The sequence below is a fragment of the Accipiter gentilis genome, chromosome 18 (genome assembly GCF_929443795.1).
Source record: "Accipiter gentilis chromosome 18, bAccGen1.1, whole genome shotgun sequence".
In the NCBI taxonomy this organism is placed as follows: Eukaryota; Metazoa; Chordata; class Aves; order Accipitriformes; family Accipitridae; genus Astur; species Astur gentilis.
The window spans coordinates 24,735,750-24,757,922 of NC_064897.1; the positions used below are offsets into that span (position 1 = coordinate 24,735,750).

Below are 22,173 nucleotides of genomic sequence, written 5' to 3' on the forward strand. Positions count from 1 at the left end.
GGCCTTGGAGGGGACGTCCCACGGTCGGGCCAGTGTCAGCCTCCTGTGTGCTTGGAAAGATCACAAAGACTTTTTGGCAAAAGGGCCGTGAACTGCTGGGGAGGTTTCCAGCTCTGTTTGCGCTTACGCTGGCTTCCCTTGCTTTGCAGGCACGGTTTCACAACTCTAAAAAGTGACCCTATATATATAGCTGGCTTAACTGTTCCTTGTCAACCTTCTTTTTCAAGCTTCTTCCCATCCCTTTCCCACCTCTTCATATCTTGTCACTGTATTCGTTGAAGTCCAAAGTGAAGAAGTCTTGAGTGAGTCAAGCCTGGGTGCCTATTCCCCTCCTCCTTTTTTATCTTGCATCCTTTAATGTTTGTGACTGTGGATGGTGTCCGTGATGGAGCAGCATCCCCTTATACAGTGTAAAATGGAGCAGAGACCCTCTGCTCCTGTTGGAATCAACATTATGCAGTTAATGTGTGAAGGAGGAGGAGCAAATGCAGTGCTGTGGTGGCTTAGCATTGATTTTTGATGGATTTGGGGTGGGGTTTTTTTGATTTTTTTCAGTTTTCATTTTGAAATGCGACTCCTCCATCTGTCTGCTGTACCATCTTCCCAGTTGGCTTTCTCCAGTGTTAAAAGCGATGCTGTGTTCTCCTATTCTGTACTTGTAGTTCCTGATCATTTTTGATCTGTCTCTTCAGTGCTTTTTATCTGTACATGTTAAATCTCCTTTTCCTTAACTCATTCATCTCTCTGGCTTTTCGAGATGTTCCTACGCTTTCTCTTCTGAAGCATCCTCCTGTTCCTTTCCCTTGCATCATGCTCTTGTTTTATTAAACTCCCCAGTTTGATCACTATCTGCTTTATCCACAATGATCTATGTCAAATTTTGCCATATAGTTCCCTTTGCTGTGTCCCATAAATCGGGGCTGTAACTTACTCACGATGGGTCCTTTTTGGGTGTAAAAAGGCAGCGGGCCACTGGTAGTCGTACTGAGTTGTACTGAGTGGGTTCTTGTTTTGTGGTACTTGGTCTAGATCCCATTTTGTCAGCGCTGGTGTCCCAGGCCCTCCCCTGCATCCGTGTTATTGTTGCGGTGTTTGTACAGCTGTAGCATCCCGGAGCCCTCCGACCCAGACCCTTATCTCCCCAGCTGACTGAGGACTACTAATTTGCTGATTACCCAATATCTGCGGTAATTAATGAATCCCCTTCCTCGAGTATAGTAGGCAGGTGAACTGCTGTGCTTTTAGGGAACCAGAGCCAACTCATGGAGGAGTTACTTATGGAGAAGTAATTTCTGAACGCCTGCCAGAGCAGAGATCTGGGCAGCCTGTACAGGATAGGTGAGATGGGTCCTTGTTCCTCCTTCCTCCTCGTGTGAGTGTGTAACCCAGGTAAAAATCTGGCTTTTTTTAAAGAGGAGATCATCAACTATTGTTTTGCATGCACCGAGCTGGGCTGACGTCAGTGAAGCTCTGCCTGTTTCTGCCAGCACTGAGTTTGACCCATTTTATTCAGAGTGTATCTTATATACCTCAGTACAAATGATGAAGCAGTGACTTAACACAGGCAGTGATTCATAGTGGCAGACACCTCTGCAGTCCTCAGAGGATGTCTAGATCTTTCTGTAGCTGCACTTTGCCGAGGAACCACCTCGTTTCCAGCCCAGAATCATCTGGAAATGGCCAGCTGCAGCTGGGAGATCCAGAGCCTCTGTGCACAAAAACCCCCATGACCTAACTTCTGAGTGTGCTTTATCTTTGCCATACGTTAAAGGAGGGCACAGATGATCTCTAGCATCTCATGCTATGGGGGTAACAAGTACCAAATGTTGCTGTAGCTCTTGTGTCAGAAATGTGCCATATGGTGTGAACGTGTTAAGCCACGATTGCTCCCGTGGATACCGGTGTCATTGAGCTCAGCCCTCCATATCTGTGCTGGTTTTGCCTTTTCCTTAAACTCGCTCAGAAACTACTGCAGAAAACCCAGCCTTGCTATGGGTTGCTTTCTTCATCTCTGTTTTAGGCATATTACTGGTGCAGAATCTGTTATTGCTGTTACGGTGTATTTATTGTGACCGAGTGTTGTGCATTAATCTTGCAGCAAACTGTTGTGATGAAGCGTCATTCTTGTTCCCCTGAGTAATGATACTCCAAGCATACCTTGTTTGCATTCTTAGGACCATCAACTTTTTAGCAGTCAAAACCCAAACTGGTCACATAGAATGAACATCAACAAAATATCTGTTGTCTTCCAGATGGGTCGTGGCCCAGCTCGGCAGAAAGCAAGCTTGAGCTCAGATGCCAGTTTCAGTACTAAGTCCTGCGGAAGCTTTGATCAAAATACTTTGTATTTTCCATCTCACTTTCCTTCCTCTGTTGAAAGAGGAAGAGCGGTAGCTATTACTACATACCACTGCTTCTATATAAACAGCATATTCATTGCATATTGCTGTTAAATATTAAGCAGTGTTATATATTTTATAAAGCTCTGATAAAGCACTTTGAAGAAGAAATTTAAATGATAATGATGTGCTGTGTATATTTTTCTTTTGGTTTGCTGCATTTTTTTTACATATGAAATAGAAAAGAAATACTGGAAGTGTGTTTGACTTTTTCACTTTTGATCTTTATTTTGTTTTTCATTCATAAGTAGCCCCTCGTTTTCTAACCGAGCATTTTTGGAGAATGAAAGTGATGTTTTTCCAAACAGTCCTTTATCCAAGTTCACACCAAAACCACTGTGGATTTGGACTCCACCCTCTGCCCCAGACACTCCTCAGCATGAAAGAAAAGCAAATCTTGTCTTTTAATAAGATGTAACTGAGTTGGATAAACATTAGATTTGAATCGCTTGGCTCTCTCTGGAGCTGTAGATTCACATCTTGGCTAAATAACTCCTAGCCCTTCTTCCATTTGAAATGGCTACCGTGAGCAGTTTACAGTTTGGAGATCTTTTGAATAAGACCTTAAAAGAATGACATCTGTTAGACACAGCCAGCGTGGATTTGTGGTGTTTTGCCATGATTACCCGGCAAGATTGCCTTCTCCCTGATCGCACGGTGCCCTGATCCACAGGTGGCCCTGCTTGAGCAGGGGGTTGGACCAGACGACCCCCAGAGGTCCCTTCCAACCTCCGCTGGTCTGGCATTCTGCAACTTCCACTTTCTGCTCCAAAAAGGCTTCCCTGTTACTGGGGCTGTGCTGGTAAGATCCTTGAAGGCGTTTGGAGTGACATTATTTTCTCTTTGTTGTATTGTCTATGATTATACATCCATTTGATGTAGTTTCAAAGCTGACTGAAGCCCTTGAAACTTTTCAGAGATTAGGGGGACTGGATAACCTTGCCATGCAGAGAGAGAACTTGTGGTGAGAATGTTTTGTGCATTGCTTAAACAGGGAAACAAAATCAAGTGAAAGCTGTGCTTTTTTTGCCCAATTTTTTATAAAATGTATAACTTGTCCCACAAAAGATAGACCAAGGGCAATCTCCATTAGCTTGCATTAGCATTTCCGATTCAGCACTTCCCTCGAACATACAGGTCAAATGAGAATGAATGCGTGCATGACCTACATCTTTCAAAGATAGGGCAAAGTATTATTTTCCTAGGGACAGCGAGGTCTGTCCTCTGATTGTCCTCTGAGGGACTTTATTTCTCACGTCCACAGAATCGACGACTGTTTTTGTGCATCTCGGAAACTGGATGCAGTTGCCACTGAAGCGAAGTTCAAGCAAGACCTGGGTTTCCGAATGCTCAACTGTGGCCGAACAGATCTGGTTAAACAAGCCATATCCTTGCTGGGGCCGGATGGGATTAACAGCATGAGCGAACAGGTAATGAGATAGAAACATAAAGAAGCAACTGTGAAATGTGAGAGTTTTGTCTGCTTATCATAGAAAACAAGCCCCAGCTTTCAGCTAAACATAGACAGGACCGCAGTGCTTTCCCGGCATTACTTAGCATTGAGTTTAAAGCACTGCCAGGTGAACTTCTATGTTAAGTTTGGTCTTTTCGAGAGGTAGTGAGGTAACTCAGCATGAGGGCGAATGCATTCCCTGAAATTTTCTTAACAGTGAACTGAGTTGAGCGAAGCCAGAAGGAGATCCCAAGAGAGCTTAGCGTTGATTTGAATACTTAAAACTGCTTCAATGCCATGAACAGTGGTGTGGGGCAGGGCTTTGAGGTGGGCGTCCTTCCACTGAACACTGCCCTGGGATCTGCAACGCATTTCATGTGCACCACCGAACCCCCGGCAGGAAAGGATTAATTGCTGCCGCTCTTTAATTGAGTTCAGCCCAGTTTGAACTGACCTTCCAGATGTGAAAGTACCTCTGCAGTATTACCCCTCCATTGGTCCTTGTGGCCAACATCCACCAATTGAGGAGCCTAAATTTCCCTGGATTTATGTCTCCATGAGGCTGGTGGTTGTGTCCGGGGATAAACCTGCCTCTGCAGCTACCGACCGGCAGCAGTCTCTTGGATTGTGATGTTCACTCAGGTGGTTCCCCGTTCCCAGAGGGAAACAATAGCCATGGATACTACTGTTTCCCTTTGAAATAGAGTCCCCTGAATTTGCTGGTGCCCCTGATGAAAGTGTCACTGCACGTTCCCGGAGCTGTGGCATCCTCTTTGGCAGGAGGCGGATGGCTGCCGCCCCTGAGCTGGTTGCTTGGGACGGGAGCTGGACTGTTAGTTGGTTTAGGTCTTCTGAGATGAAAGCTGCTCCAGGAATGTGAGATATGTTGCTGTTCAGTAGCTTCTGTCTGAGTCGATATTGTGGATTCATCTGAGAAAAGCTTTAGAAGAGGGCAGTACTCCCTGAAAAAAAATAGTATCAGACTTCTCGTTCTAAGGTTCATACATTATACATTTTAAAATTATTATTATTTCAAGTTAGTCTGAACCTGGAAACTTTTAACAGCATATTTCCTCTGTCCTCCAGGCTGAAACCTGGGAACACTCTGGCTTGATTCACTGAAGTACCTAATCATATGCTTAACTCTGAACACATGCTTACATTTTATTTGAGTGAAAGTTAAGCCTGCGCTTAAATGCTTCGCTGGATCAAGCATCCCACATCTTGCAGGATCCCACATCTTGCAGGATCCCACATCTTGCAGGACAGAGCCCTAAGTGATACAAGGCTGAAAGAAAGAGTAATTTTTCATTTTGCCAAAAGCCAAATGTCCTTGGCGTTGATTGTACACGTTGTTACCGTGTTCCTGTGTGTGCGTCGAACACTAATGATGGGCTCATTAAAAATCCATTCCTCCCATGTGCAAAGAGAGGGGGGCTGAGCGATGCTGCAGTGCAAGGCTGAGCTGCAGAGCAAGCCTTGGGGAGGACTGGCAGAAACAAAAGCAGCAGGGACAGCAGTGCAAGGGAAGGGGAGGTTAGAAACCTCATTAATGCTTTAAAACCCTGATACTGCAGCATGACATTCCAGGTCCTTTTTAGTCAGTGGTAAGTCCTTCTTCAGCTTCAACGGGGCCAAAATATCCCGTGTGGTCCCCAGGCAGACCCTTTGCTCCGGGCGTTGCTGTGGGGTTCTTTGCCGCGGCTGCCCACGTGCTGCATCTTGCAGGGTGGAGCCCAGGCACCCCGTTTTCAAATTCTTTTCTTCAGATCTGATTAGACCCCTTGTGCTAAACCCTTGATTTAATTATCGAATGACCCCACTTACAGAAATTGAAAAAAACAGTTGAAGGAACACGTATTGAATTTTAAGCTGCCATCCCGTCCTCGTGTTTCAAGGCCCAAACACAATTTTTTGTAATTCTCATGGTCCTGTTTGTTCCTGTAGTGTTTATTGACTGCCAAAGGAAATGTTTGGCCACTGACTGTAGCTGAAGTAGTTTCAAATTCTCTTTGCAAGTAACTTCAAGTCACCCAAGAACTCTCCTTGCCTGAGGTGAACTTGTTTTTATTTCATAATGGCATGAGGACCCAAATGCCTATTACCTTTAACTCTTTATCTCCATACGTACACTGCAGATTTGATCCTGTGAAGTGCTCAGTGTGTTTCAGGAGGGATCTAAGTACTTTGCAGGGACAAACCTTAATATATATTTTCTCTACAAAAGCAGCCCTTCCATACATAAGCACCCACTACCTTTAGCCCTGCATGCAAACAGGAAAAATGGGGTAGTTCAGCAAAAATCACAGTGCTGGACTCTTGCTAGGAAAAGCGGTGTCATGGCTCTGTGTCTGGCCATGCTAGGCACCTCCAGTTTCTCTGAAAATAACTTCACTTCATGGCAGCACTCACGTTAAACAGCAAACGGGCTATCATCTGACAGCAAATTTACCAGGGGACCTCGAAGTAGGCTATAAACATGCATCAGAGGTAGCTGTGTGCTGCGATAGATTTACTGCAAAACAACTGGTGGCTGTTGATCAACACCCCCTACTGTATTTAATAAGCAGCTTTTTCTGTTATAATTTACGGTAGATTTAATGATTTTTCCATGGTTTCATCTGGACTCATTACCACAGCCAGAGTAATACTTATGTTAAGGGAAATGGTGATCAGCCGCAGCAGGTATTTCGGATTAATACAAATTGTATTGTGGTGGTTCTGTAGTGAAGGGTCACTTAATCTACTTTTCCTCCAAACAGGACCATGTTTTCCTAGAGCCAGCAACTTGCAACAATGCTGTCTGGCATTTCATTTAAAATTAAGTCCTTGTTTGCTAGGGAGTGCTATACAAAGCCTTTACATTTCCAGCCTCTTACAGTATCCGTGTTGAAAAAGCTGTGCTCGAATCTAACCTACCTTAAGAGGAGCTTGGGATGTGCTTAGAGGCTCTTTCAGTAATCAAAAAGTTAGATTTTATGCAAATGTGATCACAGAAGACTGAATAGAATTATTGTCTTTTTAAAATACCCATGGAAATACGGTTGCTTTGATAGAAATATTTCTCTGCTGGGGCCCCAAAGACAAAGATGCTCAGTTTAGTATATGAAGATGGAGGTGAGGCTGACAAGCCTAGTTTCACTCACCATGCTGAGGAAGCCGAGGATAACATGGAAAAAACCAAACACAGTCAACACAAGTGACAAGAAAAATGGAGATTTTACAAAAATGCTTGGCTTTTGCTAGTCTGAGGGGCATGTCTGTAACAGAGGTAATGGCTTTTGTTAAATACATACTGTTAGTCTTGATGATATATACTTTAATAATTGTTTAAAAAATCAAAGAGAGTTCTGTGTTAAATTTGTCAATTCCTTTGTTTTTTAACTCCGAAAAATGACTAGGGCATGACTCCACTGATGTATGCTTGTGTCAGGGGTGATGAGGCTATGGTGCAGATGCTGCTAGATGCTGGAGCAGATCTGAATGCTGAGGTGAGGACTTTTTGTTGGTTGTATCTTTGTTCTGTTATTTGTTTACATCTTAAACTACCCCCTGAAACTGTAGCAGAGGGAGAACCCCAAGAATTAAAAAGAAAATAAATTTGTCTTATCCTGGACGGCACCACTTGAAATGAATAGTGAAATCAAACTGCATTAGGTTAGTATTGGGATTCACTGCACAGAAGGGGTCAAGTCATCGGACTTACCCCACAGGTAATATTGATTTAGTTGTGTTTGCACACTGCAATGAATACAGGCATTAGCAGTAGCATGGAGCACAGCTCTAATGATACTGGAAGGTCTGTCTGAATCTCAGCTGAGTTAAAATGAAGAGGGTAAAAGAAATACCCGTGTGATAACCTGCCAAAGCTCAAGCATTTCTATGCATTGGGACGTTCCAGCTAAGCACCCCCAGCACACAAGTGCAATGTAGGTTCCACTGTTTTGTTTTACAAAGTGCCTTGGGCTAAAACTGTTGGATGAGGAGCTTGAAGCTTCCAGAATATAAACGTCTCTTTGATGAATGCACATCACAAACTTACACAATCTGTCCACCAAACAGATTGTTGTCCGACTCTGTGCAATGCAGGTATGTACATTTTTAAAGAGCCGTTTGAAAATCCGCGGAAGAACTATTTGTTAATGATTCCAGTTTCAATTTGTTGAGGTCATGAGTAAATTAAGCTGTCTGCTTCACTTATCTGTGTTCCATCTGTTCTGTTTGGACTTGAGCGAGCTGATAAATTGTAGTCACTGCTTTCAGCCAGACGTTTTGCACTTTTAAAAAATCTAATTTAAAAGTAGAAATGGATGTCACCTCTAAGAGACTGATAGTCATTACTATCTGATTGCTGTTTGGTGGCTCCTGTGAAATCAGCTGATGATTTCAGTTCCCCAAATTCAAGCACACCACCCTCAAGAGCTGGCAATAATTGAATATTTGAACCCTTGTTAGTGCTCTTGATAGGCACACCAAAGACTAGATGGGCATGGAGACTCACCTCTCCTTTAACCCTGCCTGTGGCTCAGAGGTGAGATGGCATTATTTGGTTCCTAGGACAAGTTTTCATTAGGAGCAGTGCTCCCAGTTGCTCCAGTAATCTTCCAGACTTGAACCAAATCCAAATTTAAATAGTTTTGTCTTCCTGAAACTGCTGACATCTGAGAGAACAGCTCCAGTGAGGAATGTGAACCTCCTTGATTCATTTCTGTAGAGTGTTTGCTCTAAAATCAAATGAAAACACTTTGGGACAAGAACTGTGAATAATTATGGTGTGCAATTATAAGATGATTTGTGCACACCACAACCAACTGTGCAAATTGGGCAATTACAGCAAAAAAAAAGGCAAATCAACCATGAACAAAAATAAATACTCTGTCAGGTGCCTGCATCATTTTCCCCCTTTCACTTTGCAAATCAGTTATATATATATGTTTCCAAAAGTAGCTTCAAATGCTGGGTGCCTCCCTTTTTGATTGCCCATCTTTAGTGAAAATGGACTCATTTCCAGATGTGCTAAGAAGCTGCAATTCACTCTGGAGTCAGTGGGACCTGTAGCTGCTCAGCAGATCTCAACTGAGGCCTTAGAAGCCCAGTCAACCGTAGGTCTTTTGCAAACACCAAAAAAAAAAAAAAAAAAAAAAAAGGAGCAAAGGAGTTAAACCGACTTCATTTTCTTTGCCGCTTGCCGTGAGCTGCCCCGAACAGTGGTGGGAATCCGTGCTTGAGGAGGAGCTGGATGCGTTCACTGAACCGTGATCCTGCCCGTCCTCACCCTCCGCTGCTCTTGCTCCCCAGCCTAAACCCCAAGGCTCAAGCTGCTCGATCCTCTTCGTTCTGAGCAAACCCAGACCCAAAGAAGCCCCGTGCCTTTGCTCAGAGGCCAGCACACTTCTCCTGTTGCACTTTGAGCTCTTTCTTTGGCAAATCTGGGCGATAACAGCCAGGTGCTGGTGCAGATCCGCTTCTCTGGGAAGCCGCAGGATCTGCACGGGCTCTTCAGATTTTGCCCTCATCCCTGTCCTTGGGACTGAGGGCCTGGTCGTGTGCTTCTAGCAAAACGCTGCATGTGGCGCTTGGAAATGCGAGCTGCTAATGCAACCGAGCATTTAATAACTGGCCCTGCTCCCCTACATGGATAAAAGTACTTCAGACAACGTAGTGAAAGCTTAGCTGGCTGATGAGACAGAGATGGTGCATCTTTTACTCTGATTTTAGTCCTCCTCTGAAGATCAGTAATAAGATTTTGAATTTTAGTGTCACACTCCATCTGAGTGTGCAGTCTCGGATTGCAATTGTTCATTAGATTTTACCATCTCTGTGAACCTCATCAATATTAATACTCCAATCTTTAAGACGGGGAAACTGAAGCAAAGAGTGGTTATTCATCTTCCTCAATGTCTACATTAGAGGCACCAGGCACTAAGGCGTAGAAAATGGAAGGAGCGATGTGAAAAATACCATTTTGTTTTCTAAGGATACAGTTCGCATCTCTTTTAACTGTCACCACCCTGCTTTTTTAACTCAACTCAGACAGGAGAAGGCAGTAAAAGGAGTTTTCTCAAAACATTTTGTGAAGTGCCACTCTGCCCCATCACTTCTCAGCTGTCTCTTTTCCTCCGGTGGGAGAGGAGGAGCCTGGAAGCACGCCTGTGAACTCTAGGGTAGGGCTTGTGATGTGTCTTTCATGACAGCAGTGACAAAAGTCATACTGATTTATGTGGAAAGAATTTCTTTGGGCCTCGAGCAATCCCAAGACCTGGGGTTGTTGATACATGGTCTGGAGAAGTCAGTGGGAGCGGTCCTTAGCTGTAAGCGTCCTGATCCGTCCCTGCTTCCCTAGTGTGTGCTGCTGTAACCAGCTGTGGATGTTTTGACCTTGTGCAAAAGTATCTGGTGGCCAGTGGTTTAGATGGAGCTACAGTAGTTGGTAAAAAGACTTCATTTGGTATGAACTCTATTCAAGCTGTCAAATCGGCATGACCAGTTTTAATATTGAGAAAATTTTTGCAGGAAAAAAATGAAGCCAAACATTTTATAAAGCACCTTTCCCAGGTTTTCTGTTTCACGTACTCCCTCACATGCCTGGCTCTCAGGCAGGTTGAATTTTATTACGTATAGCTCTTTAAAAAAATAACTTTAATTTGTTTGTAGGTTGTCAGTACTGCTCATAAATACCCATCCGTCCACCCTGAGACCCGCCATTGGACAGCTCTGACATTTGCTGTGTTGCATGGACATATTCCTGTAGTTCAGGTATTATTGTATTTCCCTACCTGCATCTCATTCTTTTGTTTCTCCTCTTCAGTTCTAATTACATCCATCTCAAACCAGTATCCTCTTGTCATACTCATATTGGTTACTTCTGCTTCTTCTAGAGTGTACTGATATATAATAGACCTATTATATAGCGAATACGGTGTTCAAACCTTAACCAATATGAGGTTTAAATAGGACAATTTCAAAGCAAAATTGCACCAAAGAAAGTCTGACAACTCCTTGTGCTCCTTCCTGACCACTTGTTTTATATGTTTGTTTATCCATTCATTACACTTTCTTACACTAGAATATTCTAGCAAACACGAAACAGCTGCCTTGGTGGGGGAGAGGTGGACAACACCCCTTGTGCTGCTCCAAAGCGGGAGAAGCACTCCTTCTCCTTACCCCATCGAGGTGTCGCGTGGCATGTGCTGGTTCTGTGCTTTGGCATCTCAAAAGTTGAGAAGGTTTATTCTTCAAAACAGCGGTGTCTATGGCACGCTTAATGAAGCGCCAAAACTGTGAAGGCCTCAAGACAGAAATGGCCAAGAGGGGGCTGGAGCACAGGCTCCATCCTGCTCTCCTTGGCCACTTTTGTTTTCAGTGGTGTTGTCATTTACGTGGAAGTGTCCGCGGTGGAGATCACAGCTTTTGGACTCACTGCTGCAATTGGTTCTTAAGAATTGCCTTTCTTTTGGCCATGTCTTCATATAAAAGATGGAGGCAATTGAAATCTGATCCATTTTAGGATGGTGCTGGGCTTCTAGAAGACCATGAAGGAAGGATGCTTGTCGGGCTAATTTTCAGTACTACCATCTTCAGCGCATTACTTCCTAACACTGACCTTACCCCATTTCCCATTCAGAAACACTGGGTTACACTTTTTTGGCTCTGAAGTTGGACACTAGTGCTCCTGGTGTCTGGCAGCATAAAATGAGCGAAAAAAGGAATCGGTTGCCTCTGTGAAACAATGGGCAGAATTTGCATGTCACTTGTCTCCATCGTACCTGGTTTGCAGCTAACAAGAAGCATTAGACTCCCATCCGTCACTGTTCATGAACTCTGAAGACTGTGATACCCCCAGTTGCTCTAAATGGTGAATTTTCTTTCTAGCTGTTGCTGGATGCTGGAGCAAAGGTAGAAGGTTCCTTGGAGCATGGAGAGGAAAATTACTCTGAAACTCCTTTACAGTTGGCAGCAGCTGCTGGTAAGGACTTTCTCCTCCCACTGTAATAAATTCTTCAGTTGGGATCTGTGGTTTAGGTGAGCAAATACTGGATTTTAAAAGAAGTAAAAATGCATCTCTTGACTTGCAGGAAACTTTGAACTGGTCAGTTTGCTGTTGGAGCGAGGAGCTGACCCCATGATAGGAACAATGTACAGGAACGGCATTTCCATGACTCCACAAGGTGACATGAACTCTTTCAGTCAGGCTGCTGCACATGGACACAGGTAGAGTGGGAACAAGTCTAGTGGCATCCCTTCAAGTGCTTATTTTTTTGCCTGGGTGTCCGGTTTGAGCAGATGGGTGAAAGTTCTGCATGAACGATTGAACATGCCACCAACTGAGCAGAGACGTAAGGCTTTTTGCTAGCATGTGAATTTAACCAGTTGGTGGTACAAGCTGCTTTTTGATATCTGATTTTAAAAAAAAAAAAAAGATGGTGACTCCTCGTGGTGCGTTGCAATGCAGTGGTTGTTAAATGGCAGCTGATGTGACGGCAGAAAGGAATGGCAAAGACATTCCTTCTGAATTTCTTGACGTATTTCTCAGATTTGAGTGAATCGTGTCTGTACTGCTGCAGCCTTAATTTTCGTTGAATAGAGTTTCTGCATCTGTGTTTACTGTAAAGTCCTGTATGTCTTAATGTTGTATGTATGCTGCAAATTAAAAAAAAAAAAGTCATGAAATGAGCACCTGGCATGCATGAACTTGCAACGCTCAGGAGTTGACTGCAGTGTAATGGATTAGTATTATGATCTTCACGTTCCTACTTTTCTGATTGTAGCCATCCAGAGGAACATAGATACAGGTTAGAGACAGTACCTACCGTCTGTTTGCTTAGAGACAAGCTGCCAGTCTAACAACATGCTAACAGCATGTCAGGGCAGGTTCGCCCAACGCTGCCCATCTGGAGCCTGCGAGGGATCCCTGGGACAGAGCGGACAGTTTGGTTATCGGAGTCTCACGTTCGCCGCTCCGGCCTTGCTGCCAGCTGGCGTGAGTGCAAGCCGTGTGCCTGAGGAGGACCCGGGGCTCTCCTCGGCTTGGCTGCCGGCCGTGCATGTTGAGGGCCACGGCTCTTACGTTTCTACCCATAGGCCGCTCACGCACACTCCTTCCTCCTTCCCTCTCTGCTGCAGATTTGTTTGGGACACGCCATGCCCTGCTCTCACCCCGTGCCGGGGTCTGAGCAGGGCAGGGAGGACGTCGGAGTATGAGGGAGGTGGGATGGGGGCCAGCCTGGTTTCTCTTCTCACGACTGCGAAACCGAGAGCGACTCTGTTGAGGTTGATGAGGTTATGCTTGTACGAACCTCAGGGCATCAAGTCTCTGAGTTTGGGCTTTGCTATTTGATGGCCCAGTGATGGATCGGTGGCTTTGCAGAGTAGTCCCAGATGTGCTCGAACCTGCCCTGACTGGCCTCGTTGAATGTCTAGCTGCTCCAGCTTTCCCAGACCGCTTTGACTGTTAATCGAGTGGTGGTGCTTTCGGTAGCTCCAGGCAGCTCCCTTCTCAAGTGGCCTCCATGGCGAAAGTCCTGAGAGCTTGTCCAGAGGCACCTTGGCCTCCCCTGGTTGTGGGAAGAAGTCCTGAGTCACGTTTGGCTCGCGGGTCTTTGTTCCCACGAGTTGCCGCTACTCATGCGACATCTGTACGGTTCCTGTCACAACAGCAGCGTCTTGCAGACGCAGCCCAGGCGATGCAGGTGGGCTAGCAGGAGCGGTGCTTGACTCGGGACTGCTCTCAGCCGGTCCTGCCGTTAATTGGAGTAATTTCCTGGATAGGTGTCCTAATTTGCCACATTGCAGCAAGTATCCCGGGCACAAAGAAAGCCAAGGCGCTGACTCTGCTCTCCCACCCTCTCTTTCCCCCTCCCTCTCTCTGTCGTGCTGCAATTGACAGGAACGTCTTTCGTAAGCTGCTTGCTCAGCCAGAGAAGGAGAAGAGCGATATTCTGTCGCTGGAGGAGATCCTGGCTGAGGGGACGGACTTGCCCGACTCGGCGGCAGCTCCGCTCTGTGCCAGCCGCAACAGCAAGGCCAAGCTGAAAGCCCTGAAGGAGGCCATGTACCACAGCGCCGAGCACGGCTACGTGGATGTGACCATTGACATTCGGAGCATAGGTCAGTCCCGGCACCCTCTCTCCTCTCCCTCCGGGGAGGGACCGCTGTCAAAAACACATCTCTTTTGATGGGCTGTTGCTTAAACCCACCGCAGTTGCACCTTCCTCAGCTCTCGTGGAAGCAGAAGGTGACAGGGGATCTGGCAGGTTCCTGGCCCGTTTCAGCTCCACAGCGCGCCCCGTTCAGGGGCCGCTGGCGCTTTTCTGCAGGACGGAGTGGTATCCACCAGCAGCCATCTTCACTGCTGCGTGGCAGAGTTTAAGAGTCCAAATCTTAACCTGGAAACACCCCAGGTAAGGCTCTGGGGCGGCGTTCGGCTGCCCTGGGCCACCTCCAACAGCTCCTCTTTTGTACTCTGCGGTAAAGCAGTCCACCGTTAAAAAAACCTTTTATTTTCTGAGGTTTGTGAGCCTCTGAGGGCAGGAGCAGGGAACTGGCTTCTTGGTGTGCCAACTCTGCCACTGCAGGGCTTGAACATCATACCAGCCTGCTGGGAAGCCGCTTCTGCCTGTGGGGAGGGTGTTTGGGTAGCACGGAGGGGAGTCAGTCTGGACTGGGTATTTACCGTCCCCATTGATTTGCATTCAGTGAGAGGGACCCGAGTGCCCAGCACGCCTCTGCCTGCTGCGGTGCTCCAGCCCTGGGGACATGTGGCGTGGGTTAAAGTCCGCAGTGGCCTCAGCGGTGGCTTAGCGGGACCTGGCGATGAAGAGAGCGACGGGGCTGTTCTCCAGGCACTAGGCATTTGCTGAAATGGAAGGAAAAACCTTTTGTAGCCAAACACCAGGCTTGCGTTTCCTCCCACTCCATTCTGCAAGAGCAGAAACTAGGTCACATCCAGCCTAATGCCTGCAGAGGTACATTAGCTCCATGTGCTTTCTCGCTCAGTGCATGGGAGCAGTTCCCTTTAAGTTCCTGGAGAGTGGTTCTGCCACGACAAACTCCTTGGAAAGGCTGAACTGCTTAACTTGCCCAGCGCTGTTTAGGGAAAACAGTAATGATCAGGAGAGGACGTGGGGTAGCACTTAAAGAAAGTTTTAAGCTGAAGACCACCAGTCTGTATCCAGGTGGGTAGTGACCAAAATCCTGGTTTTTACCATTTAATGGCTCTCCAGGGCCGCATTCAAACAAATGAGCTAGTGTAAATCTAGTTTCCAAAAGGCTTTTGCATCACAGAGCACCACAGCAATTACCACAAATTGGCAGTCTCAGCAGAGAAGCTGAAGGCTAGATGAGCAGAGAGACCACAGTCTTCTCTTAGTATGTGGAGGAAAGCCTCTGTGCATTAGGTCTGGGATGTCCTGATAACCACCAGCCTTCTCAATCGGGGATAAGTAGAAAATTGATTTCTAGGGTTATTTGGCAGCTTTTGCTTAATATCTTAACTTATGTACAGGTAAAAAAGCAGAAGGGCACATCCTTCTCTGAAGCTGGGAATATGAGCTCTGTCCTCTGTCCGTAGGTGTTCCCTGGACACTGCACACGTGGCTGGAGTCCTTGCGCACGTCCTTCCAGCAGCACAGACGACCCCTCATCCAGTGCTTGCTAAAGGAATTCAAGTCCATTCAGGAAGAAGAGTACACAGAGGAGCTCATCACGCAAGGCTTGCCTCTGATGTTTGAGATACTGAAAGCCAGCAAGGTAGGATAGATTACGTGTTTTAAAGAAATCAGCCTCATTCCCATCCCATAAGACACAAAGCTTGTGATACCGTTTTTGCGCAGCTGTCCCAAAGCTTGTTTCGACTGTATAGGATTATTATTATTTGTATTATGTACCTCAGGTTTTTTTCCACTGTGGAGGCGTGGGTTAAAAACACACAAGCTAATCACATCTCCTGCTAGAACAGCTTAATACTGATGCTAACAGTAAGCTGGAGAGACAACAGAAGCTGATGCATGGTGGTGAAATTAAAGTCAAAAGGGTCACTGCAGTATGGCAAGAGATGTTGATAACCAAACCGACCCAAAGAGTAACTTTACCCAGCTTGTTTTACAGGACCGTACAACAAAGCTAATGTTCGTGTTTGCTTTGGATTTCTTTAACCTCTCACGTGACTTTCTTTTCCCTTCATGTGGGATTTGGACTCTTAAACTTGTGGGGAGACTGGTTTCTACAAGCACAGAACAGGATAGTTTTTTTAAATCTTCTTTGTGAGTGTTTGTACTTGCAGCCTCCCCAGATTTATTCCTTCAGCTGACATTTTCTTAGCCAGACAAATCAGACTAACAAAACCTTTTGAGGGAGGTACAATTGGGTATGCAAGTATAATAGCAAAGGGGATGATCATGGGGGAGGCAAGGAGAGGAAAATGTCTTAACTAGTGAAGGATGGATACTTTCTTCTAAAACATGTTATAACCAACAGTCTCTTCTCTACTGGTCCCTCTGACAGTCAGTTGCTCCCAAGGAATGCCCAGTCAACTTCACTGTTACCAGAAAATCATTTTAGTGATGAAGAGCATCAAAAGGATTTGATTGCTATTCTTTTTCTCATGCAACACAATACATGTTGGTGTGGTCTTCTAATTGTTTAACTGGGAAGTAAGTGACATTTCTCACCCAACTCTGTGTGTAACAGCAAGGAGCAAGTAATTTTTAGCACCTGCAGCAATAGCCTAAATAATGTGAAAAGGGGAGAGGTTCTGGTGCAGGCGCTCAATACTAAAAGGTTCCAGACTTAGAATAGCTAATGAAAGCCTACATGGATTTATTTCTTGTATCCTGCTGCAAAAGAGGGCTTGGACTACAGTCCCGAGCAAATCCTGAACACTTGTTCCAGCAATTGTTCCGATTTTTGTTCCTGCAAGCCTTCCCTTTGGGATTAGTTTGTACTGGGTGGGTATTTATGGAGAATATTTGAGATAGCTTTTAGGAAATCATTCCAAATCCTAGGATTTGTAGATTCCTTGTTCTGAACTCGCTTAGGTTAATGTATGTTCACCCAGTAACTACCAGCAAGGTGCTGTTTGGTTTGAAAGCTGATAAAAAACTAATCATATTGAAAACTTAACAGAGATTAAGTTTAGGCCTCGTAATCTAGGATGAGGGATGGCTTTAATTGCTCTTCTCCAGGGTTGCTGAAGCCAAGGCCAGTGATCATTGTTAGTATAAGTTATTTACGTAGGATTATACCTTTGGGACATGTTAGACTGGGTCTTCCAGAGTCTATTGTAGGAGACCTGGAAACAAGTAAGACTGCTACCTTCTGCTTTGGGTTCACTTAAAACCTAAAATGTGGAGGGGTGAAAGGACTGTAGCGTCACAAAAACCCCTACACAACAAAGAAGAAATCTGTGCTGATCTTTATTCCTGCCTCTGGGCCTAGGGGAGCTGCCTGTCTTCACTCTTCATGAGCATGCATATTCACAAATAACACACACATACACTGCTTCATATTCTGAGAAAAATCATGAATCATTCTGGGACACTGAAAGGGTTTACAAATTGTCTGCAAATGGCATGAATTATTGCAGCGGTCTTGTCCAAATGGCCTCTCACAAAGCCCTCCCAGACAGAAATGAGGGCAGACTCTATCCAACCCTTTGGAAGGAATCAAAATAAATTCATTTGTAGGAGAATGAGCCAATAAAAGTTCTCCCTGGTCAGTCTGTAGAAGGCAGCCGAGGAAAGCTGAGATTCAAAAGATCTTCTGTTCCCTGTCTCTGGAAGGGCTGAGGGCCGAGACCGTTCTTTATGTATACCCACAGAATGGAAATCCCCTTTAAGAGGTGCAGAAGGGCCGTAACTGTGGTTCACATCCTTCTCTTTCGACAGCAAATTGTGAAGCTCTGCATTTTGTAGAGCTGTGGGGAGAGGAGCTTGATTTGCCCACACGGACATCCTTTTCCCTGTGGGCTGGGAACTTCGAGAGAGATTACGGCTCTTGCTAAACATCACAGTCTGGCCCAGTACATTTCCTTAATGAGTTTTTCAGGGCAAAAAGTATAAAGTAAGCAACTAGGAAGCACGGAGCCACTTAGCGTTTCTTGGCTGATGTAAAACAAGATGTCCCATTTGCTGCATATTGTGATGCTCAGTATAATGTAATTGCATGGCAACTTGCACCTAATAGAAATGGTATTTTGCATTCCTATAAAAAGTTCCAACTATCCCATAGTCTCAGAACAATTTACAAATTTTAATGAGTTGAGACATGGAAGAAGATCTTATCGTCCCTTTACGAACAGGGAAACTGAGGTAATTAAAGAGGCAGATTTTCAGTGCCTTGTAGAGTGACAGTCTCAGCCTCAGAAGCTGTGACAACCTGGATAAGCCAGACTGCAATTTGTAATTTGAGTAATTTGGCCGGAGAGACTCTCCAAACTTCGCATAGAAACATAGGGCAGGTCTCAAAGTAGAAAGCACACCTTCTGACCCCACCTTCTACTTTGCACTGTCGGACAAAATGTTCTTGCAGGTTCCCAGGCCATGCAGAAAGGCCAGATACTACAAAAATGAAAAGATTAAAGTAACCAATACTCGTACAAGAACACCATCAGATATAAGGAGTCCCTTTTGTCTTATAGATGTTTTTTAAAATGCCTGTTCCTAGAAGGTCCAGATGTGAGGGTTTATGTGGGAGCTCTGCCACCAGCCAGCACTGGTGTCCATCAGGGTGGCACTCCACTCCCGTTTATGTGCTGGGACACTGGACAGTAGAAATAAAAATAAAATTTGCAGAAGTTCTGATGCTGGAACACAGAACGGCAACAAAAATTGGCAAACCAGGCAAAACTGCAGAGCTGAAGTCCCTAGTTTTATTGCCCCTCTTCAAGCTGTGAAAAAAGCGGGGAAGAACAGCGAATAGATTGCACGTCGGTTGTTCGCTGCTGCACTAAAGCCCTGGAGGAAGACTTCCAAAAGCACAAATGAAGGTTCGATACCCAGCTCCAGGTGTCTTCCAGTGGGACGGAGCGCTTTAATTTTCTTTTATGCCTTTAAATGTCTTTATCAGCTACACCATTGAGAATTGGATGGCGAGTGGAGAAGTGGCAGTATTTCCATGCTGGCGAGGCTGAGCTGCGAGAACAGGCAGAGAATCGCTCTGCACTTGCTCCCCCCGCGGTTCCTGCTGTCATGCAGTGTGCTCGGGTCATTACCAAGCCAAAGACCAGAGATAAGGTACTCTGGAGAAAGCAGCATCAGTGGAAAGGACACGGAGAGCGCGGTGTAAGGCACTTTCCAAAGAGCAAGCAAAACTCAAACCAGGAAAGCTCTGACGCTAAAAACGTCAACGACGTGGTGGTGGATTTGGGCCACCAGATGAGGAGGAAAGGCACTGCCATTTCGGGATGGATTGAATCTCTGTGGCAGACAAGCATGCAAACATAGCCTGCTAGAAGTGGTTTGGACAAGGCTGCGTGAGAAAAGCCGGAGAGACACTTCTGGGAGCAAGTAGCCCTGAGCTAAACTTGAGCTGCTGCGTAGAGCAGAGTTGAGTCCCTCAAAGCTAAGATGACACCGGAGATCTCGTTACAGAAGAAGGATAGGAGGATGCAGCTGAATTTCTGCCTGTTGGAATCTGTGTTGTGCTCTTTGTGGCCTGGGGAAACCCCCAAACTTCTCTCTGGGAGCTCTCCTTTGCCTCCAGACAAGCTTGACGTTTGCTTTGCCCGAGCTTGGCTCTGAGCTGGATTGCCCTCCTGCCCCATGTCAGAGGACCATATTTTCCTGAGGAGTGGATATGCTTGAGGGCTGGCCACAGCTCAGAGATTGCCCTCCTCTGCCCCAAATAGCGAGTCTTAAAAGAGCTGCGTGGAGGCTACACCCAGATCTGTAGTCTTGTAGTGCCTGAGGTGAGGCTCGCAGGTCAGCTCTTCCACTTTTGCAGGGAGGTTCTCTTGAGGATAACGTGCAGAACGTGCAGGATGCTTCTCTGTCCTCTGTCTATGAAAATCCTGGAGCTGTTTCAGTTTGATCTTGACATTTCCACAACCTGAAAAGAGAGGGACTCAAAACCACAACCTTGGAAGTTAAACACATCTGGCCTTTGGAGGAGGCTGGTTTTAGATTTCCACTCTGGAGCTCAGCGTGAGCTTGAATTGTCATTAAAATCACCCAGCTCCATCCATGCAGACGAGCCAGCACCGTTGCTGGTAGTATGAGGTAATGAGCCAGTTTGATCCTCTGCTTTTTCTGCGTACAGCAATTGACATCAGATTGTCCTTGGCCTAATGTTTTGAGGAAAAATACAATCTTTTAATTCCAAATAATCTCTCTTACAGCTCTCTCCCTTCCCCTCACAGTATGGGCGAGGAGCTGCTACTTGCCATTACTTTGGATCCTTTGTGGGCACACATCACTGAATTGCGTGTTAGTCCACGCGTGCATTGAGCGCACGCACTGAAGCGTTGGCTGAAGCTCTGTCTTACACCGGAGATGCTTCACACCAGGAAAACTTGGCTTAGGACTACAAGTATTCCTGCTAGTGTATTGTCCAAGACAAAATCAGCTTGAAAAGTCACGGGAGGGGCCCTTCATTGCCATTCCTCTGTTGCGTTCTGCAGCTTTCTCTTCATCCTTCCCATCAGTTTCTGTCAGTGAGAAGGTCATTTATTTTAAAATTTAGGCCATTAGCGAGGTGTTGATCACACTGTGCAGCCAGGCTTGTTGAAAGGTGCAGGAAACTACTTTGCAAAGATGTTTCCTCAGAATTTAAAATTCCTACAGAGTTTCCCAGCCTCCACAAATGCACCTATAGGCAGCTGAAGAAACCTGCAGGAGTGCAGAGGCTGTTTTGGAAGGCTGAGCTTTTTGAGTAACAGCCATCAGTCTGGTGTTGACAGTTATTGAGAACAAATAACAATTCAAAACAATAACCAGTTTTTAAAATTCCAAAAGGATAAAGGCATGTGGGTATCTTGAGAAACCTAGCCTATATAGTTTAAAAGCTAAAGCACTCTTTCAGCAGTAACTCAGCAACTTGGAATCCAAAATCTCTTAGAAAGTAAAGTCTGGAGTTGTTTTTTTAATACATCTTTTCAGAAATAGCAGCATGTAGCCTCTGTCACAGATGCAGTAACTACTGACAAAAAAATTTCACATCTCCAACAAAGAGAAAGCAGCAGGAAAGGCTGGAACACCTGCCTGCTCTGTTGCGGCAAAATGTTCAGAAGCTGAAGCTTGAGATGGGCATCCTGTTTCTTTATTGCTATGGTCTTTCTGGATTTAATTCCTCTAAAACAAATGTCGGGAGAGGTTCCTCAGAGAATGTCAACAGACTCAGCTCGTGCGTCTGTTCTACAAAGTCCTGGCACGGTGGTCGGCAAACACCAGCTTTCCCCCAAGGTCTGCACGTGACCTAGAAAGTGGCACCGCTAGAAAATTCCCCTTTTTGTCCCTTGCTTCATGATGAGCTGAAATGAATATTTAAGATGAGCTTGAGTGAAACCGTGTTTTGCTGTATGAAGCCAGACTACCCTGTTCTGCGGGAAGGGCTTAGGGGAGAGGGGAGAGGTGAACCCCCTGCGGCACTCGGCTCCTAGAGGAAAGCCCTCCCTTGGGAGAGTGCTGTGCATGTTTCTCTTGCCTGGAGACAGATCGGGAAAGACCCCTCTTTGCTGGGTGAGATTTTACTTCCTTGTTAAACTGCTTTTCAACAGAAAATTGAGGTTTTACTATAATGACAGGTTTCATTAGAATATTTGTTCTTCACATAATATTTTGCCTTTCTTGAAAAAATTAACACCTGAAAATGGAATATTTTGGCTGATGACTGAAATACTTTAAGTGAAGAAAAATGTGGACTTTCTGCAGGGGAGACAGACACACCAAAACCTGCACTAAAAATAACACTGAAGACCTCCAGGATGCTAAAGTGCCCGCTTACAGGTTCCGTGAGTGGTTAATGCCCTTCTGTGTGTCAGCTAGTGCCCAGCCTGAGCTTGGTGATTGATCTTTTGGCTGGGACTTTGAGTGATTTCATAAGGCGGGTTTCACTGTTCTCAAGCAATTGCAGCAATCTGTAACGTTGCCCGTTGTCATTTGTAGTAATTCTGTGTCTGAACAGTTCAGAGTAACCAGGACGCAAGTTATCCACACATGTACGTCGTGCATTCTCCATGTGAGATGGGAGCGCCAGGTACCGAGCGGCATGTTAATAACAGACTGTTAACTCTGTCTCGTGTTTTCGTAACGCAGATTCAGCTTTGTACTAACACGGGTTTGATTTTTTTTCTACCCTCTGTCTGCCTTCTAAAATGTTTCCCTGCCA

At 45.5% G+C, this 22,173-nt stretch overlaps 1 protein-coding gene across 4 annotated transcripts in view; it reads left to right on the plus strand.

The window, feature by feature from the left end:
• The window catches only part of ABTB3 (ankyrin repeat and BTB domain containing 3), a 178,644-nt gene that overhangs the window by 138,176 nt on the left and 18,295 nt on the right, over positions 1-22,173 (plus strand). Inside the window, exons 5-12 of one of the 4 annotated variants that reach the window (XM_049822331.1) lie at positions 3,664-3,829; positions 7,254-7,343; positions 10,507-10,608; positions 11,725-11,818; positions 11,928-12,063; positions 12,621-12,644; positions 13,739-13,959; positions 15,422-15,600. In XM_049822331.1, coding sequence (XP_049678288.1) covers positions 3,664-3,829; positions 7,254-7,343; positions 10,507-10,608; positions 11,725-11,818; positions 11,928-12,063; positions 12,621-12,644; positions 13,739-13,959; positions 15,422-15,600 — 1,012 coding nt within the window. The remainder of the gene's footprint in view (positions 1-3,663; positions 3,830-7,253; positions 7,344-10,506; positions 10,609-11,724; positions 11,819-11,927; positions 12,064-12,620; positions 12,645-13,738; positions 13,960-15,421; positions 15,601-22,173) is intronic. The other 3 variants (XM_049822332.1, XM_049822334.1, XM_049822333.1) reach the window with 3 other exon arrangements.